At 39.3% G+C, this 17,528-nt stretch overlaps 1 protein-coding gene across 2 annotated transcripts in view; it reads left to right on the top strand.

Moving 5' to 3' along the window:
• The first annotated feature begins 1,454 nt into the window (after positions 1-1,454).
• GPR180 (G protein-coupled receptor 180) overlaps positions 1,455-17,528 on the top strand; it is a 28,476-nt gene continuing 12,402 nt past the window's right edge. The window contains exons 1-3 of one of the 2 annotated variants that reach the window (XM_080799470.1): positions 1,455-1,665; positions 4,655-4,813; positions 12,554-12,754. In XM_080799470.1, the coding sequence (XP_080655596.1) occupies positions 1,521-1,665; positions 4,655-4,813; positions 12,554-12,754 (505 nt within the window). In that variant the 5' untranslated portion in view covers positions 1,455-1,520. The remainder of the gene's footprint in view (positions 1,666-4,654; positions 4,814-12,553; positions 12,755-17,528) is intronic. The other variant, XM_080799471.1, reaches the window with a different exon arrangement.

The raw sequence follows: 17,528 nt of genomic DNA, 5'->3' as shown, positions 1-17,528 counted from the left end.
CCTTCCTTGACCATCCCAATTAAAATAGCAAGCCCTACCCCAGTCCTGCTGAACCATTCTATGCTTCTTTCTTTTTTCTCCATAGCAGTCACCAACATTTATGTTGAGCTGATCATTGATACTGGCCAGAGAGGGAAGGGGCTTTGTTTTGTTTCCTGCTATAATCCCAAGGCCGGGGGACCAGGCCTGGCACAGAATAAACGATAAGTTAATGTTGAATGGATAAATAAATACCCTGATTTTTTTTTCTTTTTTCATGTAATGTGTTGGCAAAGTATAAAAAGAATGAGAATACCCAGTATATGTGGAAACGTCATTTGTTACAACCTTTTGGGGGGGCAAAGTGGTAACATATAGGAAAAGGTCAAATGCGCATAACTTATGATTCCCAAATTCCATGATGTATAATATAGATAATTGCAGAAAAACACAAATATGTTCACCGATATATTGTTTATATGTAATAGCGAAAACGTGCACACAATCTAATAATATTGTCTCACTTCTTAAATACAATGGATCTCCAGTGCTACAGGCTCAGAGAGGAGAACTTGGGGTGCTAAGCGAACTGACAGTGGCTCGGTAGGGATGGAGACAAAAAGTCGAGTTGGAAATTGGAGAGACTCGAAAGCTATAGTCTAGAGTCTGGCTTGTGTACTACAGGTGATCAAAAACCTTCGAAGGAAGTGATGCAGTCATATTTTGTTTCCCAAAGTTTCCTGCGGCTCTAGGGTAGAGATGGGCTGTGTGTGGCCAACTGGAGAAAATTAAGACTGTGCCACAGGCCAAGTAAGATGAGACCAGGATGGCCTGGATATCAAGAGTGGCAGCTGCTTCCTACCATCGCCTCTCAGAAGAGGGGCTAAGACATGTTTCATTGCGATAACTGGATGTACGGGTGTACGCTGTACTTCGCAGCTGTCTGACGATATAATTCAAGAAGACAGGTAACCAAAGAAGTTAAAATCGTGCCAAGAGAATTCTTCCATTAAACTTGGACATGTACAGTTACAGCTACGTGTCTTTCAGACAGTAAAACGGAAAGGTCCAATAGTTTGCATAGGCACCTCGGCCTCTGCGGGAGCTTTCTTTTCCTCACCAGAACCGGAGCCATCGTGTGCTACTTCTCAGTTCTTCCAGAACCCTACAAACTCCCTGGAAAGCCCTCGGAGGCCTGGCACATGCGCAGTAGTACCGCGCGCGGAGACGGCGGAGGGCTAGGCTTTTTCCGTAACCGGCGGCAACATCCTTCCGAGTCTCCATAAAAAAGGCGGGAACTAGCCGGCAGGCTGGGGAGTGATGGGACGCGCGCCTCCACACGTCCCGCCCATTTCGGCCTCTGATTGGTGGGTGTACTTGGCTCGTGGCGGAGGGGCCTGCCACATAGGTTGTCAGTCTCCCGGGGGCGGGTCTGGGACGCCGGTCCTACTCCCTCCTCCCTCGGCCCCGGCTGCCGACGTGGGGAAGGCGGCCGCAGGCGGTTGGGGCCAAGGTGTAGGTACCGTGAGGGAGAGGGGGGGATGGGAGCCCTGCGGCTGCTGGCGGTGTCTCTCGCCTGCTGCTGGTGGCCGCCGGGCAGCCAGGGTAAGACACTGCGGGGCAGCTTCAGCAGCGCCGCGGCCCGAGACGCTCAGGGCCAGAGCATCGGCCACTTCGAGTTCCACGGTAGGTGCGGGGGCGGGGAGCGGGATGCAGGCGCGTGGGCCCATCCCTCGGGCAGCGCCTCCCCGCCTCGCTGGGGGAGGCCTGGAGCCGGTGGCCGCGACGCGGGGGACTGCCCCAGCTCCACCTGGACTTCCCGCATCGCCGGCAGCCCGCCCCCGACCGCCGCTGCCGGGATCCGGGGATGCGTTAACGCCCGCCGTGCGGTCCCTGCTCCCCACTCCCTGGTCAGCACCCTCCCCCGACTAGTGACTGTGGTCTGCACTTGAAACACCGTTTCCCCCTCGCTCCCCACACGAACGAAAGTACCGAGGACTTCCTCTGCTGCATCTTTCGAGATCCTTCCCTCAAGGAAGCATCCTTTGCTCAGTCCCTTCTCAGCCTGGTTAAATACACTAAGACACTGTACTTAAGGGTGCCTTTAAGCTCCAGAACTTAGATTTACTGGGTTTAGTTTTTGTTTTTAAGATAATTTGCTAAAACCTACTCGAAGCAGAGAGGTCTTGGAAACCAAATAAAATACTTGCTAATCTAGTGGTCCCAAGAGGGGACAGTTTGGTTACCCCACTACTAAAGGAGTAGATTTACCATGGACCAGGAGACCTAGAATTCACTTGACAGAAATGCATGTAAGTGTGTTCTGGAAGCTTCATCATCATGTATCCTTTCTGGCCTTTCTGAGACGAGAACTGCATTTGATTCTGACTTCTGGTCTCCCTCAAAAATCAATGTCTTAAATGAATGAATTTGCAATTCATTCTAATTTTTGCTTTACTTGCACTCTGAAATTTAAGTGATTTTCTTGGTTCGTACTTTTGGTACTCTATTTGACTGGTATTGTATTCCAAATAATTATTTGCCCTGATGAGGATGGTATCCTTGATTAATACAGTTTTTCGCATTAAAAGATGCAATGTCAGACTTGTCCCAGAGAAGGTAATAGAGACAAGAAGCTCTTTTGGTGTAGGAAAGGAATTTAAAGTATTGCAAAATTACAGAATTGGTGTAAATGGAGGGGAACCTGAAAAAAAATTTTTTTTAAATCAGTGTTTAAAGTAGCTGAGAAAATGAACGCAGGTCAGTTTTCCAAAATCCAATGTGGCACAGATGTTGGATGAAGAAGAAACTCTAGAAACATTTTGTTATTATTTTTAGGTCACATTTTTCGTTTGTTGTTTTTTTTAATCAGTTGGCTGTAACTGTACTTTGAATATTGACAGTGATAGCAAAGACACTACAATAAATAACACAACCTGGACAGTACTAGAAAATCTGGGATATATGGAAGCTATGATGTGGGTTATCAGTAGCAGAGGGACTTAGAAAACCCGGATATTTCATGATTACTTGGTAAACATGGAGGGGAAGCTTAGGTAGATAATCCAGATATCTCAAGGAAGATTGAGGACCTGAGTGTTCCAAGTACGTTAACACACATACATGCTCTGTGTGTGTGTGTATATAAATGTTTTTATTATTTCCAGTCTTCAGTGAATTTGAATTCAGTAAATAATAATACTAAGTTATGCTGAAATAATTAACTCACTCAGAATGTGATTTAAGATGTTAAGCCTTCTAGGGGCACCTGGGTGGCTCAGTGGGTTAAAGCCTCTGCCTTTGGCTCCGGTCATGATCCCGGAGTCTTGGGATGAGCCCCATGTCTGGCTCTCTGCTCAGCGGGGAGCCTGCTTCCTCCTCTCTCTCTCTCTCTCTCTCTCTCTCCCTGCCTCTCTGCCTACTTGTGATCTTTGTCTGTCAAATAAACAAATAAAATCTTTAAAAAAAAAAAACCTTTAAAAAAAAAAGATGTTAAGCCTTCTAGTCATTTCTAAAGTTTTGGATCGTTTATAATATAATCAACTTATGTAGGAGACCTGGACATTCCTTGATACCTACTAACATAAATTTATTAAAATGTTTAGTCAAAGTGATAATTATAATAACAAACATGACAGCAGCACAGGAGAAGAGATCTTAAGATGAAAACTGAAAACCATCTCCTGCTTTACTTCTCACCCAGAGTCCCTTTCCCTAGAGGCAACTACTTTTTGCCATTTGTGTTCAGGGCCTTCAGTGTACTCAGTGTGTACAACCAGGCTTATTCTATAATGTCTCACAACATCTATTCAAGTTCCTTTGTAAAAGTCAAAGATGTTGAATCTTTTTTTTTTTTTTTAAAGATTTTATTTATTTATTTGACAGACAGATCACAAGTAGGCAGAGAGGCAGGCAGAGAGAGAGAGGAGGAAGCAGGTTCCCTGCTGAGCAGACAGCCCGATGCGGGGCTCGATCCCAGGACCCCGAGATCATGACCTGAGCCGAAGGCAGCGGCTTTAACCCACTGAGCCACCCAGGCGCCCCAAAGATGTTGAATCTTTTATCAGGTGTAAAATGTCTACCCCCAAACTCATTTGTTTAAACTTTCTTGCTATTAGCTATGCCTGTTTTTCACATTAAAAGTATATTAACACACATGTTATGTTAGAAAACAAGAGGAACTTTGATGGGAATTTCTGTAGATAGTTTATGAACAAATAGTAAAGACGTGGAATGGTTGTAAAATGAGACAAAAATTCTCTTATGGTGAATGTCCAAATACAGCGGATGTTGCTATTTATTCAGTGAAATGGCATCACTTTTCATTGGAAGTGAAAGGAGATACTCCACATTAATTTGGATAATTAATACGAATAGTCTTGATTTGCACCTGAATGGGATGCTCATTCCAATGTGATCTACCTAGTTAAGTGAGATTTAAGAAAAACTGTTCTTGGGTATTCTATAAGACTGATGAATCGCTGAACTCTTCCTCTGAAACTAATAATATACTATATGTTAATTAATTGAATTTCAATTTAAAAAATTTTTAAAAGCAAAAGGAAATATTGCACTCTTTAAATTCCTATTTTGATTAATAAACGTGTTGAATTGCCTTATTATGTGAGTTCCATATAAGACCAAACAATTTAATAATTTTTGTCTTAATGTCAAGGTGACCATGCTCTTCTGTGTGTCAGAATCAACAACATAGCAGTAGCTGTTGGAAAAGAAGCTAAACTCTACCTGTTCCAAGCCCAGGAATGGCTAAAGCTACAGGAGAGCAGTCATGGTTATAGTTGTGGTGAAAAATTATCCAAAGCTCAGTTGACAAGTGAGTATATCCTCTTTTCTTTGATCATTAGATAGGGCTTTTTTTCCCCTCTTGAATGTTAAAATCTTTGCTTTCATACCAGCATGTTTCATGACACATCACAGTGTGATGACATTTTGTCTAGAACATTTTAAGCTGAAGTTTTCCTTGATCAAAGGATAGAATGACTTTCCCCTCCCCTTATTAAAATTTTTTGAAAAATGTCCAGATAATGTAAAAGGCATACTCTCCTTCGTTCGGACTTCTTACAAGTAAGTCACATAGTTCATACCAATATGGCAAATATATTTTGGCCCAGGGGCAGCATAGAATGAATAATAGCATTTGTTGAATGCTTATTATCTGCTCCACTGAGCTAAGCACTAAATATGTATTATCTCAGTTAATTGTATGATTTAGCCTAAGTGATGCTGTTTGGGTTTTGTTTTTGTTTTTTTCTAAGATTTTAATTTATTTATTAGAGAGAGAGAGAGCATGAGAGAGGAGAGGTCAGAGGGAGAAGCAGACTCCCCCCACCCCCAACTGAGCAGGGAGCCCGATGCAGGACTTGATCCCAGGACTCCAGGATCATGACCTGAGCCAACAGCAAATGCTTAACCAACTGAGCCACCCAGGCATGCTCCAGTTACGCTGTTTTGCAACATGTTATTGGAATGTGGGATCTAGCCATAGGGTGACACAGTGTGTCATTTTAGGAGGTACCAGCACCGCATCATTTGTAAACTTTTAGATTTGCCTCTGGAAAAGCTCTTTTATTATCCTCGTTGCCTATATCTTTGAACCCCTCCATTCTCATCAACACTATCCCAAGTATTAGCATGCATTATCCAGAATTAGTGAAACTCTTTTTAATTTCTATAGAAATGAAGGGCATATACCCTGCTACCCATTTTACCCCTTGGAAGGTAATTGGTTGTAGGAATGTGAAGCACCCATGAAAAAGATTAGGAATTCTTCTTCTCCTCTCTTTCTCCCCTTTTATTTCCCCCACCATGTTCTGCATATCCGTGAGTCTGAATCTTCTTTTAATCTAGTCAAGTAAAACATTGCCATTTTCTGAACATTCAGTCTTCCTAGTCTCAGCAGCTCTCTGGGTCCCTCATAAGGCAGCTAGCAGGAATAGGGATATGAGGAGAAGCCCCCGGGGTGCCTGGGTGTTCAGTTGGTTGAACATCTGACTCTTGTTTTTGGCTCAGGTCATGATTTCAGAGTTGCAAGAGCGAGCCCCACACTGGGCTCTGTGCTCAGCATGGAGTCTGCTTGAGATTTTCTCTCTCCCTCTCCCTACTTCCCCCACCTCATGTATACACTCTCTCTCTCAAGTAAATAAATCTTTTTTTAAAAAAAAGGGTAGAAGCCCTGCAATCCCTGCCACCTCTTGTGGGGATCTCTTATCTAGATTAATGAGATGACATTGACAGGATGCTGAAGAAGTCTTGAATGACTAGATTTGGGTATCAAGAAGATGGTTCCATAAACTTATTTTCCCTCCCCTGATTTTCAGAACTCACCTGGGAAGTTTGTCAAATGCTCATTATCAGTTGTCTTTTCCTTTCTATACCAATTCGGTCATCTAAATGTTCCACATATGGATAAAAAGTTATGACCTTCCATTTCCACTTGTAATGTCCAAAACCAATTCATCATCTTGCCCTTCCAAACCTGGCCGTCTTCCTCTTCTGGCGTTCCCTGTTTCAAGATGGCACCACCATCTGTCCGGTAAACAAGCTAGAACCCAGGGAGTCTTCCAACACTCCCTCTTTGACTTCTCCATCCCCTTCCAATCTGTCAGTAAGTGGCCTCTGAATATCTCTGGAATTCATCTATTTTTCTGTGTCTCTGCCCCTACTGTGTTATTCCAGGCTGTCATAATCTTTGGCCTGTTGCAGTAGTCTCTTTCCTGGCCACAGCTGCCATGCCGTTGCCCCCCTAACCAGAACAATCTTTCTGAACAGCAGGTTTGATCATGTCACATTCACTTCTTCACCACACCCAGAAATACTCCAGTCATTTTCTTTTGCACTTAGAACAAAGACAGGTCTCCTTGACCTGATCAGCAAAGCTGTCATGGTGTACCCATTATTTACCCCCCCCAGTTCCATCCCACAGCAGTGTCCCCCTCCTGCCTCATTTTACTTGTAGGCTTGTTTTATTTCAGTGCTATCCAGGGCCTTTGCACAGACTTTTCCTCTGTTTGTTCTTCCTTCCCTCTTTGGGCCCTCCCTACACTAAGTTGACACTTGAGTTTTTATAGCTAGTTTTCTTCCATAGCACATATTATAGTTACCACTTTATATCTTATGTATTTGTTATAAAATCAGCCAGAGCAGCAGGGCTCTTTCGGTCTACTCATTCACTTCCATTGCTTCATGTACTAGACAAGGCCCTTGTGATGAATCAGGGACCAAAATACACTCTTTTGGCCCTTAAGGTTAGTGGGGGTGACAGAAATGAATCTGATCGATGTGAATAAATGCGAAATTGCAATTGTGATTAAGTACTATGCATGTTAGTTACATGGTAGTATGAGAATGAAAATTTACAATACCCTAGTGCTTAGTTAAGCTTTTACTAAATGTTTGTAGGATGAATTGTCATAGAGCTTAGGGCTTGAAGGGTTTTTTGGTTTTTGTTTTTTTTGTTTGTTTGTTGGTTGGTTTTTTTTGGTTGTTGTTGTTGTTGTTTTTGTTTGTTTTTGTTTTATTTTAATTCCAGTATCGTTAATATGGTGTTATATTAGTTTCAGGTGTATAGTATAGTTATTAAACAACTCTGTACATTGCTCAGTGCTCATCATGATAAATGTTCTCTTAATACCCTTCAGCTTTTTCACCCATCCCTCCATCCATCTACCCTCTGGTAACCATCAGTTTGTTCTCTCTAGTTAAAAGTATCGTGTTTGTCTTTCCCTGACTGACTTTTTTCACTTAGTATAATCCCTAGATCCATCCATGTTTTTGGAAATGGCAGATTTCATATGTATCACCTCTTCTTTATCCACTCATCTGTCAACGCACACTTGGGCCACTTCCATCTTTTGGCTATTGTAAATAACGCTGCAGTAAACATAGGGGTGCGTATATCTTTTCAGATTAATGTTTTTGTATTCTTTGGGTAAATACACAGTAGTGAAATCACTGGATCATATGGTATTTCTATTTTTAATTTTTTGAGCAAACTCCATATTGTTTTCCACAGTGGCTGGACCAGTGTGCATTCCCAGCAACTGCACTGAGGGCTCCTTTCTCTCCACATCCTCACCAACAGTTGTTACTTCTTGTGTTTTTTATTTTAACCATTCTGACAGATGTGAGGTGATATCTCAGTGTGGTTTTGATTTGCATTTCCCTGATGATGAGTGATGTTAAACATCTTTTGATGTGTCTGTTGGCCATCTGTATGTCTTCTTTGGAGAAATGTCAGTTAATGTCTTCTACCCGTTTTTTAATGTATTATTTGTGGTTTTTTTGGTGTTGAGTTGTATAAGTTCTTTATATGTTTTGGATATTGACCTTTTATCAGATATGTCATTTGCAACTACTCCCCTGTTATCTTTTTGTTTTATTGATTGTTTCCTTCACTGTGCAGAAGCATTGTATTTTGATGTGGTCCCAATAATCTATTTTCGCTTTTATTTTCCTTGCCTCAGGAGACATATCTAGAAAAATGTTGTGTTCAGCTGAGGTCAGAAAAATTACTGCCTGTGCTCTCTTCAAGGATTTTTATGGTTTCAGGTCTCACATTTAGGTCTTTAATCCATTTTGAGGTGTGTGTGTGTGTGTGTGTGTGTGTGTATGGTATAAGAGAGTGGTCCAGTTTCATTTTTTTGGATGTAGCTGTCCAGTTTTCCTAACACCGTTCATGGAAGAGATTGAGGGGGTTTTTTTGGTTGCTAGGTTGATTGCTTTGTATTTGGTCTTTTTCTTCCAGTAAAAACTTAGCAGGCAATTTAAAGCTTTGAGCTGTAGGAATTGATTTAGTTTTTTTGTTACCTGGTTAATGTTACACCGTACACTATACACTTGCAAAAACGTAATTTTTGTATCAGTCATATACCTTCAGTCACAGACTTTAGGTGTACGGGGAGAGCACGGTGCAGTGGAAAGATGGCTAAACTGAGAATCACTGCTTGTTTTCTTCGAGCCTCACTTTACCTATTCATATAGCGAGAAAGTTGGATAAGTTTTCATTAAGGTTCCTGAAAGTCATAAACTGCTGCGATTCTAATTACAACTTTTTAGGATGTTGCATATTTATAAAGCTACAACTTCCAAAACTTCTTGCAGTTGTTTATTAAACTATTTTTCCCTCTTCTCTATTCTTCTTCTGTTGAGTGCAAGGGTATTCTTTGGAATTATTGGAATGGAAGATCTCAGGAAATAGGCATTTGTGCAGAATGAAGGTTGTTTTGTTAAATTTGGGGACCTGAAATAAATTAAGTACCGGTGATATATATATTGCTTTCTGCAAATGTCATCAACTCTTTTCCCAGCAATAGAAGCCAAGTCTTAAGAAATATCCTCCAACTTTTACATATTAGTTGTCGTATTTATAGTATGTTATTAGTCAGGAGCTTTGGTGCATTGAAACAAAAAGCAGATCCCTAAATTCATGACAGTGCAGTAGTACCATATAGTTTTAAATAATTTCTTATAGAAATAATTCTCATTTCCTGGCCATTAATGTAACTTTTCAGAATTAAGAGCCTTTCACCTACTTGGTAATGAGTTTATTAATTATGCCAAATTCCTATGTAAAATTCCTATGTAAAACCTTACTGCTGCAATGAAACTATGAAAAGACTAGCAGATTTGAAAAATTCTGTAGTGTCAAATGTTGCTTCTGAATATACAGTCTCTCAAATTAATGTCTAAGAAATTATTTTTCAGTCTTCCTTTTCCTCTTTTAGTAAAGTCATAATACTACACCAGATTTTTTAAAAACGATAACTGTTTTATAGGTTTTTAAAGCAAGCAAATGAGACAGTTAAAAACACTGAAAATTATGACTTTATATAAAAAATTTAACAAGGAGATTCAGGTTACAAAAGCTAAATATTTTGCTTATAAAACATTTTTAGTATTGTCTTTATATATCATATGCACAATAATTCCTTTTGTACATTAAGTGTATTTTATAAATCATTTAAAGGTGTTAGCATTTTATTATTCTGTGTATTTTCTTTTATAACATGATTGGGTAGCTAGCCATGTGACACCATTCTTTGTAATTCAAGTTTTGTTAATATGTGAGATACTAATTACATCAGCATGGAATACACATGGTGTGTGGTAATCTTTTGTCTCAAAAACAATGAACATACAAGATGCTTGTTTCCCAGGCTTGCTAAAAAAGGCCACAAGGCAAAAAACCGAAGGCCAATATCATTTTTTGAAGCACACTTCTGTTTTTATTTTATATAAATCTGCATAATTGAAAATGAGACATTCAAAAGTATATTGGTGAAAAATACAGTGGTTAATTTTTATGTTGTTTTATATAAGAAAAAAGTGCAAGTGATAATGATAAAATGGAATGTATCAGAACCTTTATGTTATAAGGTCCAGATTATGTAATTGGGAGCTGCACATTTCAAAAGCCTAATTTCTGAGCCATTATTGGTCATATATTGAATTCTTATTAAAGGTCTTCAAATATTTAACAGGAACTAGAGTCTTTGCTACATTTTTCAAGAAGCTATACAATAAATAAATAAACCAAAAACAAAAGTATAAATGTCAGCTAAATTAATATAGCCCAAAAAACAATGCTGAGACATTGTTAATAAAAATCATCTTATCCGCTTTAACTACTGTTAATGAAATTCCCAGTTGTAAAGTCTAAGTCCTCAAAATTTGAATCCTGACTAGATAAATGTGTATCTCATTTATAAAGATAACTTACAAATAGCATTTTTAAAAATTTTATTCGCAAAGTCTCCAATCATACAGATGAGTTGAAAATGTAGTACAACTAACATGAGTGTATCCTTTGCTTAGGTTCAGTAATTGTTAATATTTTGTTACATTTGCTTTATATTTGTATGTGTGTGATTTTTGTTTTTAATCAGGGCATAGTAAAATAAGCTGTGGGTGTCATGAGCACTTCTTTATAACAACAATAACCATCATGACACCTAAGAAAGTGAGTAAGTTCATAATGCCCCCATGCAAATCCCCATGTTTATCTCAGGAAGTGTCTTTTGTTTATTAAAAAGCATTTTTTTCTTCAATTGAGAAAAAGATCAAGACTAGCTGACATGCTGTGGGGGCAATCTAGAGTTGGGAATTGGGTCCATCATAATCTTATATTTTAAGAATACTCTACTTCGGGGGAAAAAAAAAGAATACTTTGTAGAGAATCAGGCTCTTTATATAGGATTTTCATATACTGTCTCATTTGCTCCTCACAAGAACTCTGAGTTAGGTCAGGTATCTGAATTTTACTGCTGAAGAAACACATCTCGAGAGGGTAAGCAATTTCTTTGCTGAGTCGCAAGGTTATTAAGTAATATCACCAAGACTTCTAACTCTTCTATTCTTTTTATTACACATAGCGCTTGAGACACTACTGTCCTACAACATCATGGTAGTGTTCGTGAGTGCCTCTTAAATCAGAATCATACTTTCAGATTTGGAAGGCATCTTAGACATCATTAAGTGTTTCTCAAAGGGGGTACTCCCGGCATTTGGGGCAGAACAAGTTTTTATTGTATGAAGCTTTACCGTGGATTGCATGAGGCTTAGCGCAGCCTCCCTCAAGGACCTTCTCAACTATTTTGACTACAGAACTGTCCCTGTACATTTTCAAATATACTGGAGGGCCGCAGGATTACCCTGGTTTAAGAGCCATTTATTAGTGTAACTACCTTGTGTTAAAGAAAGAAAAAGGAGAATCAATCTTTATTCAGCAATTACTGTAGGACAGGTATCATGGTAAGTGACTCATATAACTTAGTCCTTCCATCAGCTCTTTGCTCTAAGTATTCATTTTACAGATGAAAAAGTATCATAACATATAACTTAAGTTTACACCAAAGGTAAATATTAGAGCCAGAATTCAAACACAGATCTTTGTGATGCCAACATTCATGAGCATCCCCCTCCCCCCACTGTATAGACCTGACCCAGTAGAACAACTCTGATATTCTGGTCATTTCTACTCTTCTCCTTTCAATACCTTTTTAAAGAATAATCAATGAGAAAAAGATTTTGGAAAATCTTTTAAAGGTATTTGTGGGTCATTGTTTTTAGATCTAATGATTCCCTGAATTGAATGTTCCATTTTAATTTTAACTCAAATACAATTTTCAAAAATGTCACTGCAGTTGTTACACAGCATTATGAAGGTACTTAATGCCTCAGAACTGTACACTTCAAAATGGTTAAAATGGTAACTTTTGTGTTTATGTATATTTCCTCACAATAAAAAATTCTTAATGTTACTAATCCATTTGAAAACTTTAAAATATTTAAAATTCAGATTCAAAATTTCATTGAAACCATTCTGCTCATTTGTGGTGTTTCACAGTACTTCTGTAGTGATCCCTTTGGTTAAGATACATTATTCTTACCTGCCTTATGATTTACAGGCCTTATTCCAGTACTACACCGGGGCTTCGGTTTTCAAGGTAGTAGGAACAAAACAAAAGAATTCTAACTCTGAGTTGATTTTGTGACTAAAACAATGAGTACGTTTGAGAATTTTGCTTTCAAAGTGCTATTTTCTTTCTTTTTAAAGTGACCATGAATCAGACTGAACATAATCTGACCGTGTCCCAGATTCCATATCCACAAACATGGCACGTGTTTTATGCAGACAAGTATACGTGCAAAGATGACATTGAGAATTCTCAGGCGGAAGATATCCCATTTGAAATGATGTTACTAAACCCGGATGCCGAAGGGAATCCATTTGATCATTTTAGTGCTGGAGAATCTGGTAAGAATACGTACTTAAGTGTATATCCTAAATATAGAAAAAAACCTGTGCACAAATATCTCCATGTTATATTTTTTTAATATTAAGAATTAAAAACAACTTAAGTGTCCAACAGTAGGCAGATGGTAAGTGAATCCTCTTATAGCATTTTATTTTATTTATTTATTTTTTAAATTCTATTTATTTATTTGGCAGACAGAGATCACAAGTAGGCAGAGAGGCAGGCAGAGAGAGAGAGGGGGAAGCAGGGTCCCTGCTGAGCAGAAAGCCCAATGTGGGGCTCAATCCCAGGACCCTGAGATCATGACCTGAGCCGAAGGCAGAGGCTTAACCCACTGAGCCAACCAGGCATCCCCTCTTATAGCATTTTAATAGCCGTACTATTAAGTTAGAAAAGCAGAACACTAAGTATTATATTTTATGATTTCAAGTATGTTAAAAAATGCAGAGAATTGAGAAAGAAGTGCAAAAATCCTAATAGATTGTTTCTGTATTTTGGGTAGTAGAATTATAGATTTTTAGTTTTTTTCCCCCATGCATTCTGAACCTTTTTGTTATTTTTATGATAACCTAGTTATCATAAAACAGAAAAATGCCAATAAATTGAGCAACCTAAATTGGTAAATCAATTTTTAAGTGAGGTGGAAACTGCACTATTTTGTATGGCTGTCCTTTCACCAAGTTGTTTAAAGAGATTAGGGATTGCCTGCATGGGAGCTTGCAACCATTTTAGGAATGATCAGAGTTTTATAATGTTTTCCAAAATCTGATTTACTCCTATAAAATATTTCATCATATTTTTGGTTGACTGCGTATTGCCCTACAGAAGTAAGTTTCCTAGCCTGAACAGAAATAAATGACTTCTTGTGATTAATGATAAACATGCTATACAGTATTATAGCAGATGTGTAAATTTACATGTCAGAATAAAGACTAAGATTGTAGGACAGCTATCAAAGAAAAGGATAAGGAGTTTACTTCTTAATGATTACCCATTTGGAAGAATCAATCTGCTTAGAGAAAAATTCAATCCCATTAAATCTCATTGGCCATCAAGGTGAGTGGGTGCAGGTAGAAGAATTTGAGGCTATATTAGATGAAACCGATTGTTTAGTTCAAAGTGTAAATTGCCACAGCTAGAAATGTAACTCAAGGAACATGTCTTACGGACAGTAGGTCACCAGTAATTTAACGTATGAAGAGATAAATTTTTTTTTATGTCTTATAGTCTGAAAAAACATTTACATAGTGACAGACTGGAGAGACCGCCATTTTCAAATAGTTAAGTTTAAAAGTTCTTTCTGTGAAAGAAATGACAGAAGGGTAAGCTACTCAAATTATTTTTGAATGCAAACAAACTTAAGGGTTAAATTTTAGGGGGCACATGGGTGGCTCAGTGGGTTAAGCCTCTGCCTTCGGCTCAGGGCATGATCTCAGGGTCCTGGGATCGAGCCCCCCATCCAGCTCTCTGCTCAGCAGGGAGCCTGCTTCCCCCCCCCACCCTCTACCTGCCTCTCTGCCTACTTGTGATCTCTGTCAAATTAAACAAATAAAATCTTAAAAAAAAAAAAAAAAGGTTGAATTTTACTTAATAGTATTTTGGATCAGTATGATTCATTATTGGATGTCAATTCAGTCCTACCATTTCTTTTATCATCATCATTATTATTATTATTTTAGAGTGGGGAGAGGGGGAGAAAGAGGCAGAGGGAGAATCCCAAGCAGGCTCCAAGCCACCAGCACAGAGCCCAACTCAGGGCTTGATCTCATGACCCTGAGATCATGACCTGACCTAAATCAAGAGTCAGATGCTTAACGAGCTGAGCCACCGAGGGGCCCCATTTTTTTTAATCTTTATAAAAGATGTTGACATTTATTTTCTGTAGTTTAGAAAGGCATCACTGAAACTCACATCTACTGACAGCATTGGATGACAGGTGAACTAAATTGCTTATAAGGTCCCTTTTAACCCTAACTCTATTATTTCATGTGACAGTTATTTTTAGGACTGGTAAAGGCTCAGCAGAAATTACTACCCTGCTGCATTCACTGTGTGTGTAAACACTACAGCCTGTAGTGTAGTCAGTCCAAAAGCCCTTTCCCCTCTTGCCATCCTGGCAATTTGTGTAGAGCTCAAGAGGTTGTTCTGTTTATTGTGTGGATCCACAAGACTCTACTAGATCCTGAAATACTTCTTTTTGCTTCCTTATCCAGGCCCCCATTTTTGGTCTCTTTCCTCATTCCCAATTAGACATCTGAACATTGACTGTAGGCCATAGAGTGATCACATTTGTGGCCTGTGCCACCCCTGGGCCACTGAATGTCAGCCATACTTGCCCAGGCTCACCCTGAACCTTGCCCACATCTTCCAGTGTTTTTCCAGCATCCTGAATTATGGCTAGCTTTTTGTTTAGGGTTCATGTGATCCATTCTAATTCAGCTCTTAGTCCAGACTCTTTTTGACCTTCCTTCTCCAAGACTGATTTTGATTTGATGCTTATGTTTATGTTTAAAATCTGTCTTTTTTTTTTTTTTAAGGATTTTATTTATTTATTTGAGAGAGAGAGAGAGCATGAGAGGGGAGAAGGTTAGAGGGAGAAGCAGACTCCCTGTGGAGCTGGGAGCCTGATGTGGGACTGGAGCCTGAGCGGGACTCGATCCTGGGATTCCAGGATCATGACCTGAGCCAAAGGCAGTCGCTTAAGCAAATGAGTCACCCAGGTGCCCTAAAATCTGTTTTATACTAGAATGGAGAAATTTACATTGGTCATGTCATCAATACTATTTCAATGAGGGGCAAAACCTCACTACAGTACGTATGTTCATTAAGCATGATTCTGTGCAAGGCTCATCTGTGGGAATTGATTATGAACAAGTACCAGCCATACTCAAAAGTCTTCATAGTTGTTAGGTGGCTGGCTTAATTCCTAGGCATCACATCATTTTCTCGGTTAAGGTGCCTAAAACCCTTAAAATATGATTAATCCTACATTGCCATGACATATGATTAATTCTACATTAAAGTCTAAATCAGTGGCCCTCAGCCCATCACTCTGCATCTGGAGAGCTTTAAAAACTAGACAAATGTCCACCCTCTGAGACTCAGATAGATTTGGTTTTGGAGTGAAAGCCAGGCAACTGTGGTTTGTCAAAGCTCCAAGTTGAATCTAATGTGCAGAACCAGTGATCTCAAAGTCCACATGCCAGGCGCCTGGGTGGCTCAGTAGGTTTAGCATTTGCCCTTGGGTCAGGTCATAATCCCAGGGTTCTGGGATCTGAGTCCCGCGTTGGGCTCCCTGCTCAGTGGGGAGTCTTCTCTCTCACTCTCTCTCAAATAAATGAATAAAATCATAAATTTAAAAAAAAAGTCCATATCCCACATCATTTTGGTATCTTATGAGTTTTACAGTAGAGCCTTGAGAGAGATTCTTCCTATTCTGTAGCATCAGGTATGGAATTTCTTTCCAGGGAGTAATCCCCAGTTAGTTCATTTTAGAAACTTGAGCTCATTTGTTTAATTTTCTGCCCTGAGTAAGGAAAATTGATTTGCTATGGTTTTTGCTGAGAATTGACGATTAAGCTGTATGTCTAAGGAACTTGAATTAGAATAACCTGGTGCAGATAGCTGCAATTAATGTTACATGTTATTCTGGTTAGATTTTATAATTTGTTTTCTTTCAAACAAATTATGTATTTTGTATCTATCAAACTTTGGTTCATCTCATATTTTATAGATTGGTTTAGGTTTCAGAAAAACACCAAGGCAAGGATGATGCCATTTGGCAAAATACTACTTAGGAATATTGTGCTTTAAGGTAGAATATGTTAAACTGCTTCTTAATAAAATTAGAATCTTCATTGACTACATTTGTGCTCTTGTTAGAGACCAAAAGAAGTACACAGAATCCTGAGAGTTAAAGCATTATCATCTAAAGTAGGCTGGTTTTCATTAGAATAATATTATAATATTATTCTCTGTAACATCTGCTATCTCACTTGTTTTTAAGATTCCAGATACTAGCTCTGGTAACATGTTAGAATGCTTTTGGCTTAAAGTAATGAAAAATTCTCATGCAAGCAGTATAGACAATAAGGAAATTACCTTACATAACAAGAACTCCCAGTTTATTCAGTGTCTCTCTACCCTCCTATCTTCTGACCGTCAGCTTGTCCTTAGGCTAGCTCCCTCATGTTCAAGGGTAACCACAGTTCACCCTTCGGGCGTCACACCTAGATAATGACGAGATTCAGTATCTCTTTTTTTGAGAACAAGGAAACCTTTCTCAAAAACTCCCTCATTAGATTTCACTGGCCAGAGCTGGGTCACATGCCCTTACTCTACGCCATCATAAGCGAAATGTAAGTGGAAGGGGTCCGAAGGAGGATAAGGATAGACTAATGTGTCAGAGTGAAGGGATAGGCTTACCTCTTATTGGCAGGGCTGTTGGAATTTCTGTGATCAGTCGAGGTTAATCAGGATGTATCTTGAAACACTTGCAGGTGTTGTAGACTTTGGGGTAGGCAGGAGTGCTGTAGTGCTACTCCCCTGACCCAGCGACTCTCCTCTTTTCTTACCCTTTTTTCTCCTGTCATGTAGCTGGAGCTGAGTTTTTTGAAGCTGTCCTGTAAGTTTTCTTCCTGCTGAGGTTTGCCAGTGCTGCTTCCTTTAAGCTCGCCTTAAAATCGGCATACGTGTTCCCTCATAACATACATGTGTGCCACCTCCTGCATGCTCATTCGACAGTATTTTTCTTCTTTGTGTACCAGTGAGAGT

The sequence above is a fragment of the Martes martes genome (assembly GCF_963455335.1).
Source record: "Martes martes genome assembly, chromosome: 3".
In the NCBI taxonomy this organism is placed as follows: domain Eukaryota; kingdom Metazoa; phylum Chordata; class Mammalia; order Carnivora; family Mustelidae; genus Martes; species Martes martes.
This window is presented reverse-complemented; position numbering and strand designations above follow the sequence as displayed.